At 48.7% G+C, this 23530-nt stretch overlaps 1 protein-coding gene across 12 annotated transcripts in view; it reads left to right on the forward strand.

Annotated features, from left to right (window-relative positions):
* TMEM273 (transmembrane protein 273) overlaps positions 1–13845 on the forward strand; it is a 112668-nt gene extending 98823 nt beyond the window's left edge. For 3 of the 12 annotated variants that reach the window (XM_070493179.1, XM_070493167.1, XM_070493183.1), the window contains 4 exons: positions 1312–1365; positions 2260–2400; positions 7306–7526; positions 12792–13845. In XM_070493179.1, the coding sequence (XP_070349280.1) occupies positions 1312–1365; positions 2260–2400; positions 7306–7526; positions 12792–12809 (434 nt within the window). In that variant the 3' untranslated portion in view covers positions 12810–13845. The other 9 variants (XR_011496524.1, XR_011496528.1, XM_070493189.1 and 6 more) reach the window with 6 other exon arrangements.
* The last annotated feature ends 9685 nt before the right edge of the window (positions 13846–23530 follow it).

A 23530-nucleotide genomic window follows, 5' to 3' on the forward strand; every position in this document is an offset into this window, starting at 1 on the left:
TCTGCCTTTGCCTGAAAGCTTGAACTTGAGAGTCAGACTTGGGCCTCACCATCCACCCACCCCCTGCCCGAGCCCCTCCAGCCTGTAGCCTTAATGGTTTTGGCATCATTCTGCTAGTTAGCTCTCTGGGGTCCAAATTCGCAGGGCTTTGTGGGGCTCTCAGTGTAGACAGTGGGGCTAAGCCCCTGGCCCTGCCACTTGCCACTCCTCTTGGTTCCTGGGCACATTATCAGGTCCTCCCTGCCTCCAATTCCTCCTTCATCGAGTGGTCGTGATGGCAGCGCCTGTCTCACCAAGATGTTGGAGTGAGTATTAAGTGTATTAACACAGACGCTGCACCCAACATCTGCCTCGAAGTAAGTGGTCAATTAACGTGTGCCTTCCTTTCCAAGGCCCACGGCTCTGCCTTGGCTCTCCCAGGGCCTGTCTGCTGGGCCCACGGCCCCGGCTTGTGAGCTACATTTCCTGTCTTGAGGTTTCAAGTCCTAGCCAGAAGAGTGAGACACCCCTGAAGCGTCCTCTGTCACCATCTTTCGCTCCTTCATTCATTCAGCAAACATCTATTAATGCCTCCTATGTGCCAGGTGCCAGGTCAAACGCTGGGGTTAGAACACTCCACAAGGAATGGAACAGCCCAGTGGGGAGACCGGCAAGAAGACACATTCAATGGGATAATAGCCGAGAGGCTCTTAGGGGAGCGCCTGGGCACACGGCAGCACTGTGTGCTGTTAAATAAACAGGAGAGGTCAGTTATGATGGGTGAGTCCAGCTGCTGTGGAGCACACGGGGTGAGGAGGGGGGCAGCCAAGCCAGGAGTAGGGAGTCAGCAGGAAGTCACATGGAATCAAGACTAGGGGAAGGAGGAGAGGGGAGAAGATGGGCCAGGCAGAGGGAATGGGCCAGAGGCAGCAGAGCCCCGGGCTGTGCGGGGAACTGGGAGCAGTGCGGTCTGGCTGAAATGGAGGGTCTGTGGGAGAGATGGAGGAGGCTAGAGAAGCAGGCAGTGGTCAGAGCCTGAGTCTTGGAAGTCGGGTTAAAGAGCTGGGGTACCTGACTCGACAGAACCTGGCTCCTGGTCTGGGTGCCAATGAGGCTCTGAGTCCCACCCAGAAAGGCTCCGAGTCGCTCCGTGGCAACCAGGAGCCCACCTCTGTGCTCCTGAAGGTGGCGGCCAAGCGGGAGTGGAGCCTGCGCCAGGCTTTCTCAGATGCGTGGGAGCGGGTGGCTGGGGACAGGGCTTTGGCCCTGGACCCCTGGCCAGATGGCAGCCAGCAGTTCTGTTCTAACCACGCTCTGGGTCTTTCTCCGCAGATGCTGGAGGAGCTCAAGTGCTGGCCACGGGCAAGTCCGCTGGGGCCGAAACTGGTAGGTCACTTGGCAGCTTATTCTGTGTGTGGGATGGAGCGGGTGGGGAGGGGACACTCAAAAGACGTGGGCAGGTCGGGGCATGCAGGCATTGGCCTCCCACCACTCATCTCAGAACAAGGCAGTGCTCACCTCCAGGCCTGCCTGAGTGGCTGACACAGCTTCATCCCAGGGCGGGGTGGGGGTCCTGCGCGATGTGAGCCATCAGGGCCGCCTCTGTCCGCTCTCTGCGAGATGAGCAGTTCCAGCATGCATGGTGCCCTGTTCTGCAGGCATGAGGCCTGGAGAGCAGGGTCTGCCGTGCTCCTGCGCCTTCGCTGGTGCCTTCCCTCTGCTGCGCGGTCCAGCTCCTCTGCACCTCAGGGGCTCGCCTCGTGGGCAGGGTGCAGTTTGCATGTCACCTCCTTGGGAAGGCTCCTGCCTCCCACGCCAGCCCAGCCCACCCCTGTGACCTGGCATTAGAGTGAGCTCTACTCTTTCACCCCAATTGCGGGCTCCTCAGCACGGAGTCAGATCTCATTCATCTGCCTTCAATGCTCACCAACGTGCAGGCAGTCGACACAGACACAGTAAATGAATTAATGAAGGGCTAAATGAGGAAGGAGGGCTACAGGAGGCCAGAGAATGAGCCATCAGCCACTTTGAAGCGATCTCCACAGCAGAAGGGACCAGGGATGGAGTTGCAGGAGGAGGGGATGGGATGTGGGTGGAGGGGCAGGGAGTGACGTGCTCCCAGGAGAGCGAACTGGCTGGCTTCAGCGGGTCGGAGTGTGGAACTTTAAGGTCCACATGTGTGACTTTAGACTTCATCTCACATGTAAAGAGAGCTGTGGAAGACCTTTGCAGGGTGGTGATGCAGTGAAGACCGCTGTTCAATTCCTCCCGACCCTTCAGATATCAAATACGCCCTCATCGGGACGGCTCTGGGCGTCGCCATATCGGCGGGCTTCCTGGTGCTGAAGATCTGCCTGATCAAGAAGCACTTGTGGGATAATGAATCCACAGACCAGAGGAACACGAACCCGGACCCCAATGGTAAGGGAAGGGCGACCCTCACTCCCAGTTCTACTTCTGCTTGGGACAAGGATGTGGTCTGGGCGGCCCCCCCCCGTGCAAGGCGCCGAGGGCCACTCTGTAACCCGGGATGGAGAAAGAATACAAATCTGTGGGCCGAAAAAGATGCAGTGAGCTCTGTGTGTGTGTCTGTCTGTCTCTCTCCCTCCCCCCTTCTCTCTCTGTCTCTCTCTGTCTCTTTCTCTCTCTCTCTGTTTTTCTGTCTTGATGTTCCTAAGAATCAGTTTCCTGGAGAAACGTGTGGAAGGGAGCTGAGCTAAGATCAGACAGAAGTGTCTATTCTCTTATCCAAATAATGGGATCAGCTAAGATGGATCCCAGGAGGTGTGGAGGCTGGGTCGGTGGTGGGAGGTGCTGCTGCCGGCACTGGTTGTGTGGGCCAAGCTGCATTTTTTTGGTAAATTGGGCAAGTCCTCTTTGGAGCAGCGCTGGTTGTGTCCTCATGATCCGAGCGGAGCTGGGCTTCCGCGAACCCCGGGAGTTCTCCGTGTCCTGCACGTCACGCACAGATGCCCAGCAGTCCATTTGTGAGTTTTGACAGCAAAATGCAACATGGATTGGCACCCCCTTTCTCTCAAGGCGGGACTCACAAAACTGCTCCCCGGTCATGTAAGAATGCTCAAGGGGATAATGCGGTTTTCCATGAGATTTTCCAGAGGACGAGGAGGAGGGAGCCTCACTATATCTCTGGAAAACGCAGTTATTCTCTGTGATGACATGCAGAAGGGGGTCTGGGCCAGGGAGAGGAGGGGCCTCAGCGCTGGGGGCTTCCTGAAGCCAGTGTGTCCAATTACGCGAGAGGCTGGATTCATCACAGGAGTTTGCTTACCATTGATTTTGGATCCCTATGAATAAGGGGGGAGAGTAAACAGCCTCTTCATCACACAGCGGGAGAAATGCTGGATCTCCTGAGGACCGAGGGCCCAGGGTCTGCAAGTGGAGGGAGGAGGGGAGGAGGGATGGGGGTGTCTAGGAAAGACTCAGTCTGGTCTGTGTGCTGGGCTAGGGGGCTCAGGGGTGGGACCTGGAGAGAGAAGCTCCCACAGCACCAAAGGGGAGCGGGGCAGAGCACTCAGCCCAAGACCACCCCCAGTGGCCCCAACCGAGGCAGGTGGGCTCTGACCCCTGCCCGCTCGCCTGGCACTGAGCAAGCTTCACACCCGTCACTGTGCCTCCTTCCTAACACCCTGCTTTCTCTGTTTAGACACCACCGTGCGAAAGAAGAGAGGCCCAAGGTATGGTCGCAGCCAAGAAGGGGCGGGTGTCATCCTCCCTCCTGTTTTATCCATCCTGCTCCTTGACCTGTTATCCCAGTCCTTTTCTCCACTCCAAAATGCTTCCTAGGGGACTAGAATGCACCCCACCACCCCCTCTCCCACAGGGTGCAGTAGCCAAAGGGGGCTTGGGTTTGCTTCTGTGCTCCCTGGGTTAGATTCTGCCTTACCCCTCTATTCAGAATAAGGCCCGCAGTCCCTGCCATGACCCACTTGGGAGGCCACACGTGGCCTGCTCCAGGTACCTGGCTTCCCTGCTGGCACCCAGCCACACTGCTCTTCTTTATAGAGCTCATGTCCTCCAAGGACAATCCTGCCTCAGGATCTTTGCACTTGCTGTTTTCTCTGATATAGACTCTTTGCCCAGGTTGCTGCAAGCTTTGCCCTTCATTTCCTTCACACTTCTGCTTCAGTGCCACCATTTCATTTTGGATGGTCTGTTTAAAAGAGAACCCCCCCCCCCCAACCAATCATTCTCTTCCCCTTAGCTGGACTTATTTCTCTTCATAGTACTTTCCACTCACTGATCTTATATGATATCTTGATTTGTTAATTTTTCTTGATGGTTTTCCCCTTAAAATGTAGGGTCCTTGAGGGTGGGGTGTTCCTTTTCATCTCTGTAGCCCCCACACTTAGCACGGAGCCTGGGACAGAGTGGGTACTCATATATGTGTTGAATGAATGAATGAATGAATGGGCATTAGGCATGGCTAGATGCTGAGGATTAAGACAAGTAAGACAAGCTCCTTTAGAGTCCCCAGGGCAGAGAGGCACATCACAGGGCCTCGTGCATGGTGCTGCGGTCGGGGGCTGCTGTGACAGGGCTAAGCGTGTGCCCCCTAGTGCCTTGTGGTACAGAGGGGTGCAAATTCCAGCCGGGAGGCAGGGTGTCCAGGAGGGCAGGGAAGCCTGGGTCTGTGTATGGAAGGACAAGGAGGAGTTCACTGGGGGCGGAGAGAAGTGCACCCAGGCAGAGGTCACCCTGACACGTGCAGGCGCTCATGGGATAACCGTGCGAACATTCGGGGAACACCGTCCAGTGTGGCAGGAGCCGCTGTTCATGTGAAGCTGTGGAGAGAAGAGGCTAGAGAGAGAGGGGTTTCTACTTGTGGAGGGTTGGAGGGGCTGGTATGCTGTGTGAACAGTCTGCACCCCAGCCTGAAACTTCTGGTCACCACTGAAGGACTGAAGTAGGAGAAGGATGGAGTATCTTTATGTTACAGTAGCGTCGGGGGGGGGGGGCCCAGCTGGAGATGGGAGACCTGTCGGGGAGCAAGGATCTGGGCGACACTAAGGAGGCAGCCGGCCAGGGCCTGGGGGCTGAGCGGAGGTGCAGCCACGGAGGACTCCGGAACAGTGTAGCGTTGGTGGTGGGTCGGGGGATCCTGGCTGCGTGGTGCCCTTTGAGAAGCAGGTGGTTGGACAGGGTTGGGCAGTGGGCTGTGGGGTGAGATGCTGACTACTTTTTGGACACAGTGAGTCTGATGCTTCTGGAGAGTTCCAAGTAGAGAAGATGCCCAGTCAGCTGGTAATCCAGGCAGAGGTCTGGGCTGAGTTGGGTGGTGGCTTTTGGACGGGGCCGGTGGCACAATGTCCCCCCTCCAGTTCTTCCCTGGGACCTGGGGCCCGGTAAGTGCTACGTAGTGCCTATGGAAGGAATGAGTGGATTCGAGAATGAAGGAGAGGCGATGTATGGCGCCCCGTCCTCAGGGTGATGCCCTGGGGGCCAGCTGGTCTGGTTTCCGGCAATGGGTTCTGATTGATTTAGGCCCTAAAGCATAGGTCATCAACCCCATCTCTAGGCATTGCCTGTCTCTGTTTCTGACTCACTGTTGCTCTGTCCTGGCCCCTGGCTGCCCCTCCATCTCCTTTGTGGCCAGCTTACAAGAAACACCATGCTTTTTTGGGGGAGACAGGTGTGATTAGGGTGACCATTTACATTTTCTTCTAAATCAGGATTTCTGGAGAGTGGAGATGAGGCACCACTAATAATTGTGTCAGGCCAGTTGGCGTAAAGCTGGACTGTCCCAGGATAAACAGCTCTCAAGGGCCACCAAGTCCCTGAGGCCACTCGTGCAGGAAAGGAGAATTGCAAGTCAAGGCTCTGAAGGCCCCTCCCTTCCCCCACCCTAAGGGGCCGTGCCCCTGGGTCAGCGCTGTCTTCTCCCAGCCCTGGGGATTGGCACCATGCCGGGCTCCCTGAGTGTGCATCTGTGGCCCCGGCCGGGAGGGGCAGCACAATGGCTGGGCTGGGCTGGGCGCTGACTCAGGCCCTCCTGAGGCCCTGCAGAATTAGGGCAGACTGAGCTTCATCAGGAGTTCAAGGAGGGCTTTGGGCAGACAGGGGCGAGGGAGGCCATGCATTGGGCCTGGAAGCGTGAGAAGGCTTAGGTCTTGATGGTGGGAGTGAGGGGACCAGCACATGAGTAGACAACCCCCAGGCCCAGAACCCACATCGCCTTTGGGGGTCCAGCGGGCTTCTGTGGTGGGGCGTGCAGGATGCGAGTGGGTTTTGGAGGGATGGGCTGTCTGCAATGGCGAAGACTCTGCCCACAGCATGGCCTCAGGGGCCCTCTGCTGGGTGGCTGAGGCACCCAGACTTGTGGCTGCAGCTCCTGCGGCCAGCTCTGGCCCTGTGTCAGGACGACGGAGTGGTCAGGCGGAGATTCTAGCATAGTCATCTTCTCACCACCTCGAAGTGAGGGATGTTACCCCGGCCATCCAAACCGCCCGGATGTGTGGAGGGGCGCTTTGAGTGAAGGCACTTTTCTTGGAAACTGCAGCACCCCTGGACGTCTCCAGAGCTTGTTGCAGACTCTAGGATGTCAGGGACATCTTAGTTATGGAATTCACAAAGCCCAATTCTTAATCCCGGTGTGTGCGTGTGTGTGCATGCATGTGCACCTGCTGGGGGATGAGGGGATGTGAGAGGCTGTGACGATTCATGATGACTGACTGACACACGTATGTGTGTGTGAAGATGCTGCTGTAAATAATACAACACAAGCCAATTTAAAAGCATTGCTGAACGAATGGTCACTGTGTATGTTCGTTTCAGGGGAGTTGCTCAGTTTTGTGGGTGTTTGGAAGTCCTGGATTATTTTGATACATCGAGGCTATAGGAGGCAATTTCCATAATCCAGGCGAGGTGGCTGCAATCGTCATTCAGCAATGAGCACTATGAAAGTGAAGGACAGGAAAAGGAACGTGAGGGGTGCAGGAGGAAGACAGGAGGGTGGAGGAAGGGAAGGAGGAAAAGAAGGGTGGGGTAGAGATGGGTGACTGGGAGTCAATGGCTGAATGAGAGTCCCCCGCCACAGCAGGGGTGCATTCCCACACCATGTGTGTGGAATTGCTTGTGGCACACGTCATGCCAGAGCTCCTCTACAAATAGAGGGATTTTCCAAGAGAAGGGAGTTACAATTCAAGTTTCCAAAACTAACACTAGATGGAGTCAGGCTGGGTGAGGAAGAAGTTAAACCGGAAAGAAAAAGCTGAGGATGAGCAAGCCACTCTCCTGGAGCAAAAGTCTGCATGTGCTTTCTGATATCTAGGAATGATTTCGAGAACATCTGGTTCTCCTGTTTTGCAGGTCGAACCTCCATTTTTCTGAAAGGTGAGTTGGAAGAGTCATCACTCCTACCGAAAGGAGGAAGGGCTGGCGGTCTCCCACGGTGGCTGGCGCCTCCTCTGCATGCCCCACGCAGGACCGCAGGGGGACTGCTAGCCGTGGGCCAGAAGTCCCTGTGCCAGGATGGCCGTGAGACCAGCAATCAGCATCTCTTTGGGACATCTGCAGGAAGTCCTCATGTGGTAGTACTTTGGCAAGATTGAAAATGAAGCTGTGGGGCATTTGTCCAATTAGAGCTGAGAAAATTGGGTTTTAACAGCAAGATAGTTCATTTATTTTTTCATTTACCAAGACCTTCAGTTTGACAGAGGTCAATCAAATCATCAGCCAATTTAGCTCATTTGATTTAAAAAAACCCTTTTCTTTGTGTCATCAAGCTATCAGTTTGGTGGAAGTGTCTGCTTTTCCAGGCTGCTTTGGGGTCTCAGAGTGGACAAGGCCAGAGTGTGCAGGAGGGGGACAGGACCTGGGCCACCCGGCTGAAGGAGCCCTGCTCCCAGGAAAGGAGGCGCCTCCCCCCCCCCCCCAGTTTATCCGAATCGTTCTATCACACCTCACCTTCCCGAGGCCCGCTTTGCCCCACCTCAAGCACTGCCCACGGGCTCTTACCTTCCTTCTTTAGAAACGTCTTCAAATCCATAGAGAAGTTGAAAGAACAGTGCAATAAAAACATATACACCTTTCACCCAGATTCACAAATCAACATTTTATCCCATTTGCTTTCTCTCTGTATACATATATGTTTTGTGATCCACTTAAAAATTAGTGGAGACATCATATTTCATCCCTAAATACAGGACAATGGGTCTCCCACATAATCATAATACAATGACCACCCCTAAGAAGATTAATCATATTTCAATAATATTACACAGCACATATTCAAATTTCTGCTGTTGCTTCAAAGTCATCTTTTATAGCTCTATTTTTCCAAGCCTGGATCCGTTGTCCTCGATTTTGTCTCTTTCTTGTCTTTTTCACAGTTGGACAACCCCTCTGCCTGTTCATCCACAGTGTTGTCAATCTTGAAATACCTAAGCCAGTTGTCTTGTATGATGTCTCATTTCTGGATTTGTCTGATTGTTTCCTCCTTAGCAGATTCAGATTAAGAATTTTGTCAACAAGACCACAGAGGTGACAGTGCCTATGTCTTATTGTGTCCTCGGGAGCCACATGGCGCCAGGCTCTCTCTCTGTTGGTGATGCTGCTCTTGAACCCTTGGTTAAGAGACCAACGTCTAGGTCTCTGCCCTGTAGAGATAAAATTTCCCCTTTGCAATTAGTAAATCATCTGATGGGTGGCACTTTGAGACCACATGAGCATCCTCACTCCCAACAATTCTTCACCTAGTGACTTGACATTTATTCATGATCCATTTTTGAATCAGTGATTGCACTGGGGTTTACGAAATACTGAGTTTCTAATTCCAGCATTCCCTCTACATTTAATAGCTGACATTCTTCTAGAAAAAAGACTTTTTCCTTCCTCCCCCTTTTCTCTTTCTCTTACTTGTTGGACATTGTTCCTATGGCCTTCAGTGCATTCTAATCCATCACCATCATGGAGCTTTTTGGCGCTCAGATTGTCTCAAGTTTGTCCAGTACAAGTCACTTCTTGGTGGTTTTGGACAAAAGCCTGTTAATCATTGAGTGTTTCCTAGATTTCCGACACCACAGAGTATCCCAGGCTCACCTTTTTCTGTCCCTGTTCAGACGGGGAGTCGCCCATTTTCCCTAGGATCCCTGTTCTTCTCCTCCTCCTCCTCCTCCTTCCCCCTCCCCCACCCCTTCCCCTCCCCTTCCCCTCCTTCTCCTCCTCCTCCTCCTCCTCCTCCTTCTTTTTTGATGTGGAATAGTTTTTAGAAGCCAAGATCTGAGCACACTGTATGCTCATGACTATTGAGGCCTCATTGCTTCCAGGCCCTCTCAATGGACAGTCAGCAAATGTATATTTGGATCAAAAACTCAATACCATAGGTTCTTCTTAAGCTGTCTTTATTCCATATTTCTCTCTTCCTCATCCAAAGTGAAAACACTATTTCTCAACCATCTGGATATTTTACCCGTTTGCTCTATTCTGTAATACAGACAAAATACTTCCAGAATTACGACACTATACGGCTGCAAACTTGCTTAGCAACTTGAAGATTTCTTTGCAGTTTTTTTTGTTCTTAAAATTTACGCTCTATGTGTGCAGGCTATATGTTCAGATTGAATTAGTTATTTTCTCTGTGTGGTTATGCTATCAATTTGACATAGCGTTAGAAACATTTGTTTCAGTGTATATGCTGTGTTAATCCTTCCTTTCTTAATCCTTTTAGTTTAATTTTATTTTTTGAGTTTATAAAACATGTATGTGGTTCAAAGCTGAAGATACATAAACAAGGAAACTCAGAGAAGTCTTGTTCCCCCATCTGTCTGCTCTGCCCTGCTCCCCTACACTGATTTGAGCTGACTTTTTTAACAGCTCCTGCTTTATCCTTCCTGTGTTCCTTTTACAAAAATATATTTAATTAAAACATTTTTATATATATACATTTTTTTATAAAATTAAAGAAATGTTTATACATGTACATAAATATAAATTTTTAAAGAAGTCTTGTATGGGTTTATTTTTTTATTTGGATCTCTGATCCATTTGGTTTTTATTGTGGTGTGAGGTATGAGACAGAGATCCAATTTTATCTTTTTCCCAAATGACAGTCCAGTTATTTCAACATCCTTTTTAAAAACCACCCTATTTTCCCCAGTGCTTTATTTGCCATCTTTATGATGTTCTAAATTTCCATATGTACTCGGACTATTTCTAGATTTTATATTATTCTTCGATGGTATCTGTGACCTTTGTCATGTCCTAAATTTCCATGTGAAGTCAGACTGTTTCTACGCTTTCTATCATTCCCCAGCGATATCTGTGGTTAGTCATGTGCTAGTCCATATTCTTTCTTGTGGAAGCTTCATGGTACGCACTCTCATCTGGCACGGCTGGTCCCTCTGCACTCCCCATCAGGCTTCCTTTGCAGGGGCACACTCTTGCTATTCTGTTCTAGAAATTCTTGCATATTTGTTTTTCCATACAAACTTTAGAACAACTTCAGAACCTATCTCTGGAGACAGACATCTTGGTATTTTTATTGGGGCTGTGTTACGTTCATGTATTAAATTGCAGACGATTGACTTCTCTATGATGTTAAGCAGTCCTTCATGATTTTTCACATTTTTTGTTAAATTTATTCCTAAATAGTTTATGTTTTTGTTGCTCCTGTAAATGGAGTTTCCTATTATGTCTCTTACTTGGTCACTGATCACTTAAAGATTTTTGGGGGGGAAGTTAACATTATGGCAGCTGCCTTATTGAATTTTACTGTATATTATTTTATTGTTATTATTTATTGTTTCTGTTTGTTTTCTTTTTGGCCTCCTTGAGTTGTCATCATATTGTGTCATCTGCCAAATTGTAGATTGTCTTTCCCAGTTCTTAAGCCTCTAATTATTTTCTCCTCTCTGATTGCATTGGCTAAAACCACCAATGTTAAATAATAGTGGAAGCAGTGAGCACGCTAGTCTTGTGCCTGACCTTGGTGGGGAAACCACCAGTGGTTTTCAATAAGTGAGTTGCCAACTTTGGGGCTAAAGTACATACCGTACCATGTTAAGGAAGTATCCATTCGTTCCTATTTTATTGAATTTTTAAAATATGAAATCTGTGTTGGACTTGGTCAAAAGACTTTTCAGCATTAGCGGGCATTAACTCATCCTCCGCAGATATACGCTGGGATAGGCCTAGGCAAACCAGGACATATAGGTACCCTGGTGATTACTTTAGCTCAGGTTTGCTTTTCCCTTCTCTCCTTGTTGGTCTGTGTGGTTTGGGGAGGATGTGGTGGAAGATTTGGGTTTAGGCAGCCACTGTAATCCTTGGGTCTCCAAAAGTCTCTTTCTCTTTCTCTTGATACCCAGCCCAAGTCTGCAGCCTGATTCACTTACTAGTCTAGCCAGCAGATGCTATCTCAGTCTCTGCCCAGCTTATCTTTTCCTGAAGGTTGTGTCTGGCTTTCCAGGGGCTGATAACACACCCACCTACAGAGGAATCGCCGCCCTGTCAGAGAACAGCTTTGTCCTTGGGGAATCACAGGTGCCCCTTTGCAACTCAGGGACATCAGGGGTGAGAAGCAGCTGCTCTCCTGGTCTGCCTGTCTTCTCTGGGCATCAGTGTCTCAAGTGCAAATCCTGGCGAGGTCCAGCCATTTTAGATCCTCTCCTTAAGAAGACCTGAAGGGGGCCTTTTAACTCAAGACTTGTTAGAGATAACAGGACGGATGCACTTTCTGTTGAGCTCCTGGACTCCCAGACCAGCCAACTCAAACTCTATGTTCTGCTGGACCCACCATCCTTTAAAGGAGAAGCACAAACACCTGACAGCATTTGAGGCCCTCTCTTGGAATCCCTTCCTCCACTTCTCTCTCTCTCAGCATCCTTGCTTGTTTCCAGCTTGCTTGTCTTCCATGTTGGCTCTGCTGCCATCAAGCTCTATACCCCTGACCTTGACCCATGCCCTTGGTCCTCCACACATGGCATAGGTAGGTACATGCTTCCCCTTTTATGGTTGTTAACTTGGCTTATCCCATTGATGCTTCACTCTGTCCTGTCTTTCTGCTGCCCCTTCTCCCTAGTGGAGATGTTAGTTAGAGATCAAGATATTAGGACTGAACATGCACGATGGAATGACATAAACAAGTACGGAATGCAAGCATAAATATGTCGTTCTGTTATAACCACAGATAATGTTGATATGAAACTACGGTGAAGTGTTGGTGGAGGTGTTGGTGAGGCCCTTAGCTGAGAATGGCCACAGCAGCATCTCTGTCCTACCTTCAGCTCAAGCTCTACTGTACCGGGGTCTGGTTCAGTGATCTCGTCCTTCCTGCTGTGTTCCTAGTCTTTAATATATGTCTATACTGCCCCTCCCTCCCATCAAGACTGATACGCTAAGTGACCCTCCATAACAGTGTGTAGTTCAGACTCGAGGATGTCAGTTTCCAGTTCCATTCCCATAGCTCTGTCATTCCTCGTAGCATCTGCCCAGATCTGTGCAAACTTCTCCAGTACAGAAGGTGGCACTTTCCCCTAGATGAGCCTATTAACTTTGGGGAATGACTTCTTTCCTTTTTGTCACCACAGTGGATAGGGTTTTGTGCCCTCGGTTTGGCAGGCAGAAAACAACCTCAAGGTTGACTTCTATCTGAAAAACTCTTCCCTTTACTTAGAAGCCACTGGTCTTCAGGTGCCTCTCTGTGTTTCATGAGGAAATGCCCCACCTTGCTAAGATTTGCCGATGAACTCTTTCATACCTGTTTAATTGTGTGTGTCCTGCAAGCATATGACGTGATTAGTTAGATCGTAGTCATTCTGTCAATAAGTCTTCCAGATGGTTCTCTTCCTTTCCAGAGATGCACAAGTGATTGAGCTGTAAGTGAGCGGCTTCTTCAGGAGGGGTTGGCAGTCTGGACAACTGTCCACATTTGCGGCCTTGGGGACATCTTGAATTTGAGTGTCCAAAGCTGGTGATAGACCTTCATACGGAACTCAGTGTCCAGGGCAAGTAACAGAATGAACAGAAGCTACGGTACCTCTGTCCTGAAGGAAACTATTGCTTCTCTCTTCAAGAAGCTGAGTGTATAGAGGAAGGCATGAGGACTTGATCCAGCAGTAAGAAAGGATGGAAGCCAGTAAATCCTCACTGCCTATCCCGGTCCCCCATGTTGGAGCTGTTCATGCTTCTGCGATGGCATTGTGTCCATGTCAATGGAACCTACACACAGCCAATGGCTCATGGAATGAGAACCAACTCAAGACATAGCCTCTTTAGCACCACCATCTTAGCAATGGTAAGCAGCATTTTCTAGAGCTGTTGGCCTCGCTTTCTTAGCTGCCAGAAGAATCCCCCTGTGAACATTCAGGGCCCTGAAACATGGACGCCGTGAGACAGTCTCCATTCCTATAAAAGAAAGACTGACTTTCCAAAGGAAGGAATAGCAGGCTGGGCTGGAGTGAGAGGAAAGGTCTGACAGCCATGGAATGAGCCTACAGCTCTTCGATTGATGGAGCCCACAAAGGATTAAATGAGACAGCAGACGCCATGCCTTGTAGAGAGCTATACAAATGTAAGTGACTCTTGTTACGATTAAAGAATGATTTTGTGGTTATTATTACAACGTGCATGCCTTATCATGGAGGACACTACTGGCGGAAGCTTAGGAAACCCACGTCTTTTTATTATTGCCATAAACCTAAGGTTCTGTGGCATCAGGCCCATTAACATCTCTCTCTCCTGTAATATTAACCCTGGATTTCTGGCGCTGCATCACAGACTGCTCTGTGCATTTCCATTCAACGGAAATCTGGGTGGTTGTATGGACTGCTTCTCCTCAGATTAGGTTATTCTGCTTGTGTGTGATGAAAGATGAGCTATATTTCAAAATAAAGTGCTGTGTTATAATAATTTGCCTGGATTCCCAGGACGTCTTTTATCTGACTTGATAACAACGTAGTTCATTAGCAGCCTTTGCTAACTGATAACCTAAAGCAGTAACACAATACTCATAAGCGATTTTCTGTGTGTAAGATAGAATAAACCATCTTGTAAGGTATCTGTTAATTGATTTGCTTCTTTTAGCAGCATTTTAATTAAGACATCTGGGCTGTGAATGGCAGAGACACTTGTGAACTGAAGGTGAATACTTCTGGAATCTCAGTCATCATTTTATTTCCTATAGACTCAACGGAACCATGGGTCCTCTCCCCCATCCCATGTCACGACACTTTCTCCCAGCTCCGCTCCTGGGCTCTGGTTTCGTGTGAGCCGCACACAAGGTCTCCTATGTGAAGAACCCAGAGAAATACTCTGAAGCCTTGTGCTCTCTGTGGGTTATAAAGACTGACATGCCCTGTGAGGCGGAACGGGCTGGGGGGCGCTATGCTACAGATCTCCTTGGCTTACAGCCCAAATCCAAGCCCAGTGACTTCCCTCTGTGGAAGTCCTACTGGAAGCTCTCTGACGCCCCTTTTGACAGCCTGGGAGTAGCTCCTGAGGATGGAGGTTCCAAGGGGCAGGCTCTCTAAGACGTGTTTAGAGGCAATGACAAGAAGTCATTGTGACTGTGGGTGCAATGTCTTGGGTGAAGGCCATTCCGACTGGCTTGCCCTGTGGTTTGGAGTATGTTAGCAGAGGCCAGGGCCTGGGACAAACCCTGCCCTCCCAGCCCAGTAGGCCCTGGGGTTACCGGAATACATGCAGATCCCAGACAGCCCATCTTGGCAGGCAGACAGGCTGCAGACAGCAGCAGCCAGCCAGGGTCTGACAGTGTAGCTGGGGCTTACCGCCTCCAGGACTCAGTACCTGGAGAAGGAGAAGGTAAGATGGGGACAGGGCTATCTCGCAAGATCAAGAAATTAAAAAGTACATATCAATCTCTATATGTACAAATTAAAAATATATTTACATTGAATCTATAAATTACAATCAATACATACAATTAAATAAATATACTTGTGTGTACTCTTCTATGTGTGTTAAAAGTATACATATCATAGAATTCTGATAGATTCTACATATTCTATCACAGACTATATGGGGATTTGAGCAAGTAAATAAATGACACCCCTTTCATCACCCAAGTTTGGCAATAGCTGAGAGGCAGACAATAAGTTAAGCAGTTGGAGACTAAAATATCAGAGTTATTGTGATTTTCAAATGAGTCACGACATGTCAATAGCCCTTTGCAGCCCCTAGCGTCCTGCTCGGCATCCTGGCGCCAGTCCAAGCCAGAGGCAAGCTTGGGTTGGAGGGCTGGCAGCCAGGGTGCAGAGGATGCATGGGTTCGGGGCGGGGTTTAGAGGTGGAGATGCTAGGATTTGCTGACAGATGGCTTTGGGGATGAGGGAAGGGGCCACTCAGCATCATTGCCCCTGGGGTTTGGTGCCGTTGACCGGGGTGCGGAAGACCCGGGAGCACCAGCCTGGGGAAGGGTCTGCAGCCGGCCTTGCTCTCTCGATTGACTGCTAGGGAGGCAAAGGATGGGCTGCATTTGGAGAGAGAGCGAACCCCACGTTTCTGCGGGTGTTCAAGCTGGAACTGGGGTGAAAAACACACATGTCAGAGGTTGCTCCAGAATGCGGTCCGGGATCCTCGAGAGAAAGCAGGGAGAGTCAGCCTGGAGGATTTGTAAGGCTCCTTTCCCGGAAGATGGAACGCGCAGAGACTTGCTTAGACAGAGGGAGGCGAGCGGAGGAGAGCCTGAGACTCAAGCAGAGCAAGTGGGGCTGTGACATGTGTCTAAAAGGGGCAGGTCCAGGCTGTGCTCAGGGCCCATCCCGCTGACTATTCTTTCCCTTCCGAGTCATTTGTCATCATCTCAGACTTGTCAGATGAATTAATCATCTTTCAAAGAATGTGATTTTTCACATGTACGTTATCATCAGATGACAAATGAGTGGCACGTCTCCCAGGCTGTGTATGCAGAGGACAGGGAAGTCGCTCAGGCCTCAAACATCCCAGCTCACTTATCAGCACATTTTGGGTCCAAGTGTTCAAAGTCCTGGAATTTCAACTGACTTGCAATTTTCTCTTCATTTACAATGCCCTCTCTGTGCAGAATAGGGCGGTGATGGAGTATGTTGGCTCTACAGCCGAACACTGCTTTCTGAGCTGGACAAGTTACTCAACCTTGCTGTGCCTCAGTTTCCTCATTTGTAAAATGGGCTCATAATTGTCCATACCCTGGAGGATCTATGTCAGCCTTAAGTGACGTAACGCACGTCAAGCTCTTCAAACACTGGCTGTAGCCAGCACTCAGCAAACTGATCTGGTACTTTTCTTCAGTTTTGGCCAACTTTTACCCCATACCCAAATTCAGAGAAGGTGAGATTCAGGAAGTTTTCGTTCCTGTAATTAATTTCTCTGTTACTTTTTAAATAAAGCTTTTATTTCAGAAGTTTTAGATTTTCCTAAAAGTTGTGAGAGGCGTTCAGAGAGTTCCCATATGCCCCACACTAATGTAACATCTGACATTGTGTCGTTCATTTGTCACAATTAATGAGCCAATATGCTCACATTATTATCAACTGAAGTCCACACTTTATCTGGATTTCCCTAGTTTTTACCCAATGTCCCTTTCCTGTCCTAGGACCAGGACACCACATGGCATTTAGCTGTTGGGTCTCCCTAGGTTGCTCTGGCTGTGATGGCTTCTCAGACTTTCCTTGTTTTTCATGACCTTGATAGCTTTAAGGAGCACCAGTCAGGCATTTTGCAGACTGTCCCTCAACTGGGATTTGTCTGATGTTTTTCTCATGAAGATAAATTTCTCTTAAGCTAAGTTTAACAGAAAATTGATTATAACCACATGATAAGCCAAGTGGTCAATGACCTTTACCATTGTCCATCTAGAGAAAATGAGCCAGATAGTTGACAAATGTCACTTAAGTTTGAACCGGGAAGGCTCAGTCAAAAGGAGGTGTTCTTTTTTAAATAAACCAAAGCAGGTGTTTCTAATTAATGAGAGACCCCCCCCCCCCCCCACCTCAGGTAAGCATCGTGCAGCCACTGTGTGTGTTAGATCAGCAGCCCAGACCAAGAGAGCTCTTGGGCCCCTGTTCAGGGCAAGTGTAGATTTGACACCGCCGTCCTCCCCTACCCAATGTCAGATGAGTCCGCCTCTGTCACTGGACATGCACAAGTGCTTGGCAGTGTGGCCTGAGCTCTCCAGGTGGCTCAGAGCTGTGCACTATTTTTCTTAGCAGAAAATGACCCATAAGGAAGCCTTACAACGTGGTCCTGATTTTTCGTCCTTTCCTGAGTTTAAATCAGGAGGCGGTTCTTACATGCGGGCAGCAAACTGTAAGTCAAGCACAACTGCTGATGGGCCAAAAAGGCATGAAAACCGTGTCCGAGAATTACCCCAAATGTGTTCTGATGGGGCATTTGCAGACAGCAGCAGGGGCTCTGTCAGCAGGGAGAGACGTTTGTGGTCTCTGCCCACATCGTCCAGAAGGTTTACCTGCCACTGTCGTAGGTGATGCTCCTCTCACCTCCATCAGGTTGGGCTGATGCCTCCTCCTCCCCATCAGGCCTTGATCTGGGTTCATTCAGGTTGGGCATCAGTGGGACTGCCATCCATCAGAAAATGGCTGGTCTCAGAGGGAAAATGAGACTCAACAGAACAGGAGAAAACTCTCTTGGGCACTTGCCACCTTCCTCCAGACCCTGTGGACACTTCGATCGTTGGAACTGCGTGTGCACCTTCAAGCCCAGCGTCCTTAGGCACGGGTGCACTGGCCATCACAGCCGACGTGCTCCTTCACTGATGGAATCCTTCAGCCGTGTGGTTCAGCGTATGGGCTCTAACCCGGATGGCCGACCTCAAATGCCGCCTGCCTGCCGCTCACTCTCTGTGTGCGAATCTGACAAGTCCCATAACTTTGTCTTAGTTTCCTTTTCCAGAAACTGGGGATGATGACCACAGAGGGTTGCTACAATTTTCCAATGAGTTACTGCGTGTAACACACTTTGAACAGTGTCCAAAACTTGTAAATTTTCTCTAAATGTTATCTGTTATAAGATGTGGCTCTAGACTGTGGGAAAAACACAAGGAGACAGAGATGTGGTCCTTAAGTAGAGGAAATTGCAGACAAGTAGGGGAGGCAAGTACTATCAGGGATGTGAACAGAGTGCTGTTGGAGCCCAGAAGAAAGGAAAATCACAGCTGTTAGTAGAGAGTGATGGCTCAGCCTGGACGAGTCCGAGAAGAGGGCAGGGCACTCTGGAACCTGATAGGCCAATACCCAGGAGAATAAAAGAACACAGTGAAGCTAAGGAATGGCAAGAGAATCTCTGTGCCCCGGGCTCAGGCTGCATGAGGGAGCACGAGGAGGAGGGTCGGGAATTCTGTGATGCAAGCAAGGTGTTAACAGGTTCAGCCACTTGGTTGAACCCATAAGATGAGTACCGTGTAGCCTAGGTGTGTAGCAGGCTGTACCACGTAGGTTTGTGTAAGTGCACTCTGTGATGTTTACACAATGATGATATTGCCTAATGATGCATTTCTCAGAACATGTCCCCGTTGAAGTGACTGTATATGAAAAAGACGTTTAGAGACACAGAGGAAAGATCCAGAAGTTCTAATACTCATTTAATAAGTGTCCTAGAAGGAGAGAGCAGACAGAACAAATAAGACATATCAAGAGTGAGAACCGGGCCAGCCCAGTGGCACAGCGGTTAGGTTTGCACATTCCACTTCTCAGAGGCCCGGGGTTCACCGGTTCAGATCCTGGGTACGGACATGGCACTGCTTGGCATGCCATGCTGTGGTAGGTGTCTCACATATAAAGTAGAGGAAGATGGGCACGGATGTTAGCTCAGGGCCAGCCTTCCTCAGCAAAAAGAGGAGGATTTGCAGCTGTCAGCTCAGGGCTAATCTTCCTCAAAAAAAAAAAAAAGGAGAAAGAGAAGGAGAAGAAGAAGGAGGAGGAACAAATAAGAAAGCATCATAAACAGATAAATTAGTGTGGCAAAAATAAGTATAAATACATAAAAAATAAATGTGAATTGGTTAAATTCATTTAATTCACCCATTTAAAACAAGTATTTATTTTGATTTAAAAAAATTCAGCTACATGCTATTTATAAGGGATACAGCGAAAATAAAACTTAAAGTAAGATGGAAAATCAAGGGATGAAAAAATTATGCCAGGCAAATGCCAACAAAAAAATATGACAGATGTAGAAAGAGTAATATCAGGAAAAAAAAAATGAATTCAAGTAAAAAGCTTGACGAGAGCCAGAGAAGGATATTTGATATTGATAATAGAAGCATCATGAAGCTTTATACACCTGACAACATAGCTGTGAAATCAAGTGAAGCTTGATATTCTCACAAGAGAATTATTAGAAGGTTTTAAAGCAGCCCTCCAAACATCCACATAGTAAGTTTGGAATGTCTATCAGGCCACAAAGAAACAAAAATGATCTCAACAAATTGCAAAGGATTGAAATGATGCACTCGACCTTTACTGACCCAGTGAAATAAAAATCTGAAAAATTTAAAAATGTTAGTACTAAACTATTTCTTAGTTTGGACATCTTCAAATACTTAAAAAAAAAAAACTCGAGGTTTTCTGAAGCTGGATGTGACAGAGTAATGTATCCTTTTCATCCTTCTCCCAGTAACAGTTATAAATTCAGTACAAAATACAATATAACAACTGTTTAAAGGCACTGAAGAGCCACCTAAAGCAGGCAAAGGCCAGAGGGAAATTGATCCTCGAAAGAAGAGAAGTGGGTGAGCTCCGTGTTTATCTGGCTCTGTGCCCGGGGACACATCCAGTTTACACCACACACAGGGCAGCAGAGTTTAAGTGGAAAGTGGCGTCTTACCGGGCCGAGAAAACCAAGGTTGGGACTTGAAGGTGTCATGGTGGCTAGAAATGTAGGGGGGCAATTCCAGACAGGAAGCAGCCGTGGATGGGGAGACCCAAAGGCTGCTTAGAAATTTCCCTTAAATGCTTGGCTGACTTCTAAAGCAGGCGTGCACAGCGTGAAACTGCCAAGGGGCTCAATGGAAAACAACAGCTGGAAGGCAAAGGAGAGCTGAGCAGAGACCTCAGCAGCTGCCCTGCAACTGAGAGACGCTTTGTGGGTCATATCCTGCTAGATTAGAGACATGGGGTGTGACGGTTAATTTTATGTGTTAAGGTGGCTGGGCCACAGGGTCTGGATATGTGGGCAAACGTTATTCTGGATGTTTCTGGGAGGGAGTTTTTGGATGTGATTAACACTGAAGTCAGTGGACTTTGAATGAAGCCGATGTGGGTGGGCCTCGTCCAAGCAGTTGAAGGCCCGAATAGAACGAAAGACACGTCTCCTCTAAACAAGAGGGGATTTTGTCGGCACACAGCCTTGGGACTTCAGCTGTGACATTGGATCCTCCCTGGTCTCCAGCCTGCTGGCCTGCTCTGCTCATCTGGACTTGCCAAGCTCCATTCTGTACAGTAAATCTGTTTCTCTATAAATACACCTCCTATTGGTTCTGTTCTCTGGAGAAGCTTGACTAATATACTTGGTAAACACGCCCAGCTTCCCACAGAAAACAGAACTAGGGGTTTCGCCCTAGGACTAGAGGCCAAACTGAAACAGGCCCTCTCCGTAAGCCCTAGGACCAGGATTCTGTAGAGTCAAGGCGACTGGCTAGCAATTTAACTTCACAGACTAATGATTTGTGCCCAGGTCTTAATTTATAAAGGTGACTAAGTGATGACGCAGAGAGATCGGTGCCATTTAAAATGAATTTATTATTTACATTTCTCAAGAGAAGGGGCAATGTAAACCCCGCACGGCACAGAGCCACAGCGAGGAGCATCAGTTCGATCCAGAAACAGGAGAGAGTCGAAAGCACGGCCCAGAGCCTTATAGAGTTTCCCACAGGAGCGGCAGGGCAGCACAGGGCAAACAGCTTGGGATTGGCTGGTTTAAATAACGTTGGCGGCTCCAGACCATAGGGGTGGTCTCCAGTTGCCTCCTATCTGGGTCCAGGTGACTTAGTGTTAGGGAAACCTTGGCTTGGTGTGAGAGTTTGATCAAGGAAGCGCTGGGGCTATGGGATCAGGATAGGTTGGAGGGTTTATAATGTGATTTTCGCTTGCCCACAAAAGCTGGATGATGGGGAGGCATAAACAACTTTGGCTGTTTGGCCCTGTGAATAATGGATGCTAAATAGACAAATACAGAACCTAAGGAAACACAGTTAGAACAACTAAAAATCAATGCTCTTCAACCGAAGATAACGGAATCCAGAGTCTCCACAATGTGGCATCCACAGTGTCCATTATTCAGTGGGACAACACCCGTACCCAAGAAGCAGGAATATGTGACTCTTAGGACCAAAGAGACAATAGAAGTGGACCCAAGATACCCTCTTATCTATAGTTTTCCCCCACGGGAATACCAGCTTCTTCTTTTTTTTTTTTTTTTAAGAAAAAAGATTGGTACCTGAGCTACCATCTGTTGCCAATGCTTTTTCTTTTTTTTCTTCCTCTTCTCCCCAAAGACCCGCAGTACATAGTTGTATATTTTAGTTGTGGGTCCTTCTAGTTGTGGCATGTGGGATGCTGCCTCAGCATGGCCTGATGAGCAGTGCTATGTCCGCGCCCAGGATTCGAACCAGTGAAACCCTGGGCTGCTGAAGTGGAGCACGTGAACTTAACCACTCGGCCACGGGGCCGGCCCCAAGTGCCAGCTTCTTGAGGAAAAGGATTTTGTCTGTCTCGTCCACTGCTGTATCCCCAGGGCCTAGAACAATGCCAGGCAGAAGGTAAGAGTATAATAAACATTTATTGTTATTGGCCTACAGACATTGAAAATATTAAAAGAGTATATAGCAAAGAATACTTTTTAAGGGAAGTAAATTTGAACATCTAGATGAAAAGGGTAATTCTCCCAGAAAAATTTAAATGACTATGCTTGTTCAAGAAGAAAATGAAAAATTGAACAAGCTAATTTCATGGGGAGGGAGAATTGAAAATTAAAGTTGTAGTTACAGGTTACGTCTTCTTCAGCGCGTCTCTACCAATTCACTCTCCACTAACAGGATATGGGCAGTATCATTTCTCCACATGCTCACCAATGCTTTTCGTTTTTTTAAACATTTTCCTTTGTTTTAATTGATTGAAATCATTTCCAGTGTTCTACTCAACTTTTTAATGTGTGCCATTTCTAATTTTTTGTTACTATAAAACACACCTAATGAAAATTTTTGTGTCTGTTCTTTTGACACAGACATGAGAATTTCTCTAGAGAAGATAGGAGTTTTTCTCCTAAAACCACAGTGTGCATGTGGCACGGCCAGCGTGAGAATGGTCTGAGTAATAATATTATGGGTATTAGTACTATCCCTTAGTATTATGGCGAGCCTGGTCTCTGAGGCCGCTGGCCCCTGATATTGGAACGGAAGCCCATCCCTCTCTGGCTTCTTTATCCCAGTTTGCAGCTCAGATTTGGCTCCAATGCCAGGCTGCCCTCGGAGACAGTGAGAGAGGAAAGAGCTGCTTCTGGGGGTGGCCTCGGGTCGTCTTGGCCAAGAGAGTCCCCAGGTAGGGAAGTAGACAGAGTGAATTATGATACCACTATGGCAGAAAGGGCAGCAACATGGTAGAAACAAGATTAGGGGACAAGGACAGCCCAGTGCCCGGGTGAGGCAGAGGGTGGGGATGCTGTGAGGAGAGCTGTAGGCACAGGCTGAGTCAGGGGACACGAGGGTGTCAGGAGAGGCGGGATGAGCAGGAGGAGGAGGAGTACGCTCATTTCTCTTCTCTGGGAGTAGCGAGCTCACAGGTGGCTGTTATTCCCGTTAGTTGGTGAACTGGTATGAGACTGGCCTTAAATCAGAATAGGAAGCTCTAGGTGTGACGGCGGCACGGAATCCAGACACTTAGCTCGTCATGGTGGCCGTGCGTCTACTACCAGCTCAACCCCGACAGAAGGATGGAAGGTGCAGGGGACCACCTGGAGGCTTGTACTCACCTGAATTGCTGGGGTGCCTCGCCTCCCAAGATGGTCCAGGTGGAGAGGGCCGACTCCTCTTCTCTGGGGGCGGGGGGGGGGGGGGCAGAAGAGCAAGATGGCAGGACAGGAATTAGCCCTCAAAGAGAGAGTTTTTTTCATGTGAGTGAAACATTTTAGAAAGGAAATAACATCTAAAGAGGATTTTTTGGAAGTTTAGCCACGTAAAACCCTTGACGTCCCTGGAAGGCTGCCAGCCAGGATGGGCATGACTTGGCCTCAGTCAGGCTAACTTCATCTCCTTTGATGGGCTTCCTAAATGAGGATGCTAATGACTCACCCAGATGAAGGAAGAGAAGGTGGGAAGGGGTAGGAGGAACTGGGCACATCCTAGGAGGTGAGGACACCTGCAACCTGCCTGTGGGGGTGGTCACTCTCTTAGGCGCCATCTGGGTCCTAGAGGGAATCCTCCCACTGCCTCCCCCATTCTGAGTGGGGAGCCTGTGTCTGGGCTCCAAAAGCAGTGAGGGGAAGCAACAGAAGGTCGTCCTTAGGCCAAGGCCAAGAAAAAAAACTTAAGTGGTGGTGTAACTTTTAAGCTCCAGCTATTGCTCATGAAATCAGCGAGGCGTTT

The sequence above is a fragment of the Equus asinus genome, chromosome 2 (genome assembly GCF_041296235.1).
Source record: "Equus asinus isolate D_3611 breed Donkey chromosome 2, EquAss-T2T_v2, whole genome shotgun sequence".
Taxonomy (NCBI): Eukaryota; Metazoa; Chordata; class Mammalia; order Perissodactyla; family Equidae; genus Equus; species Equus asinus.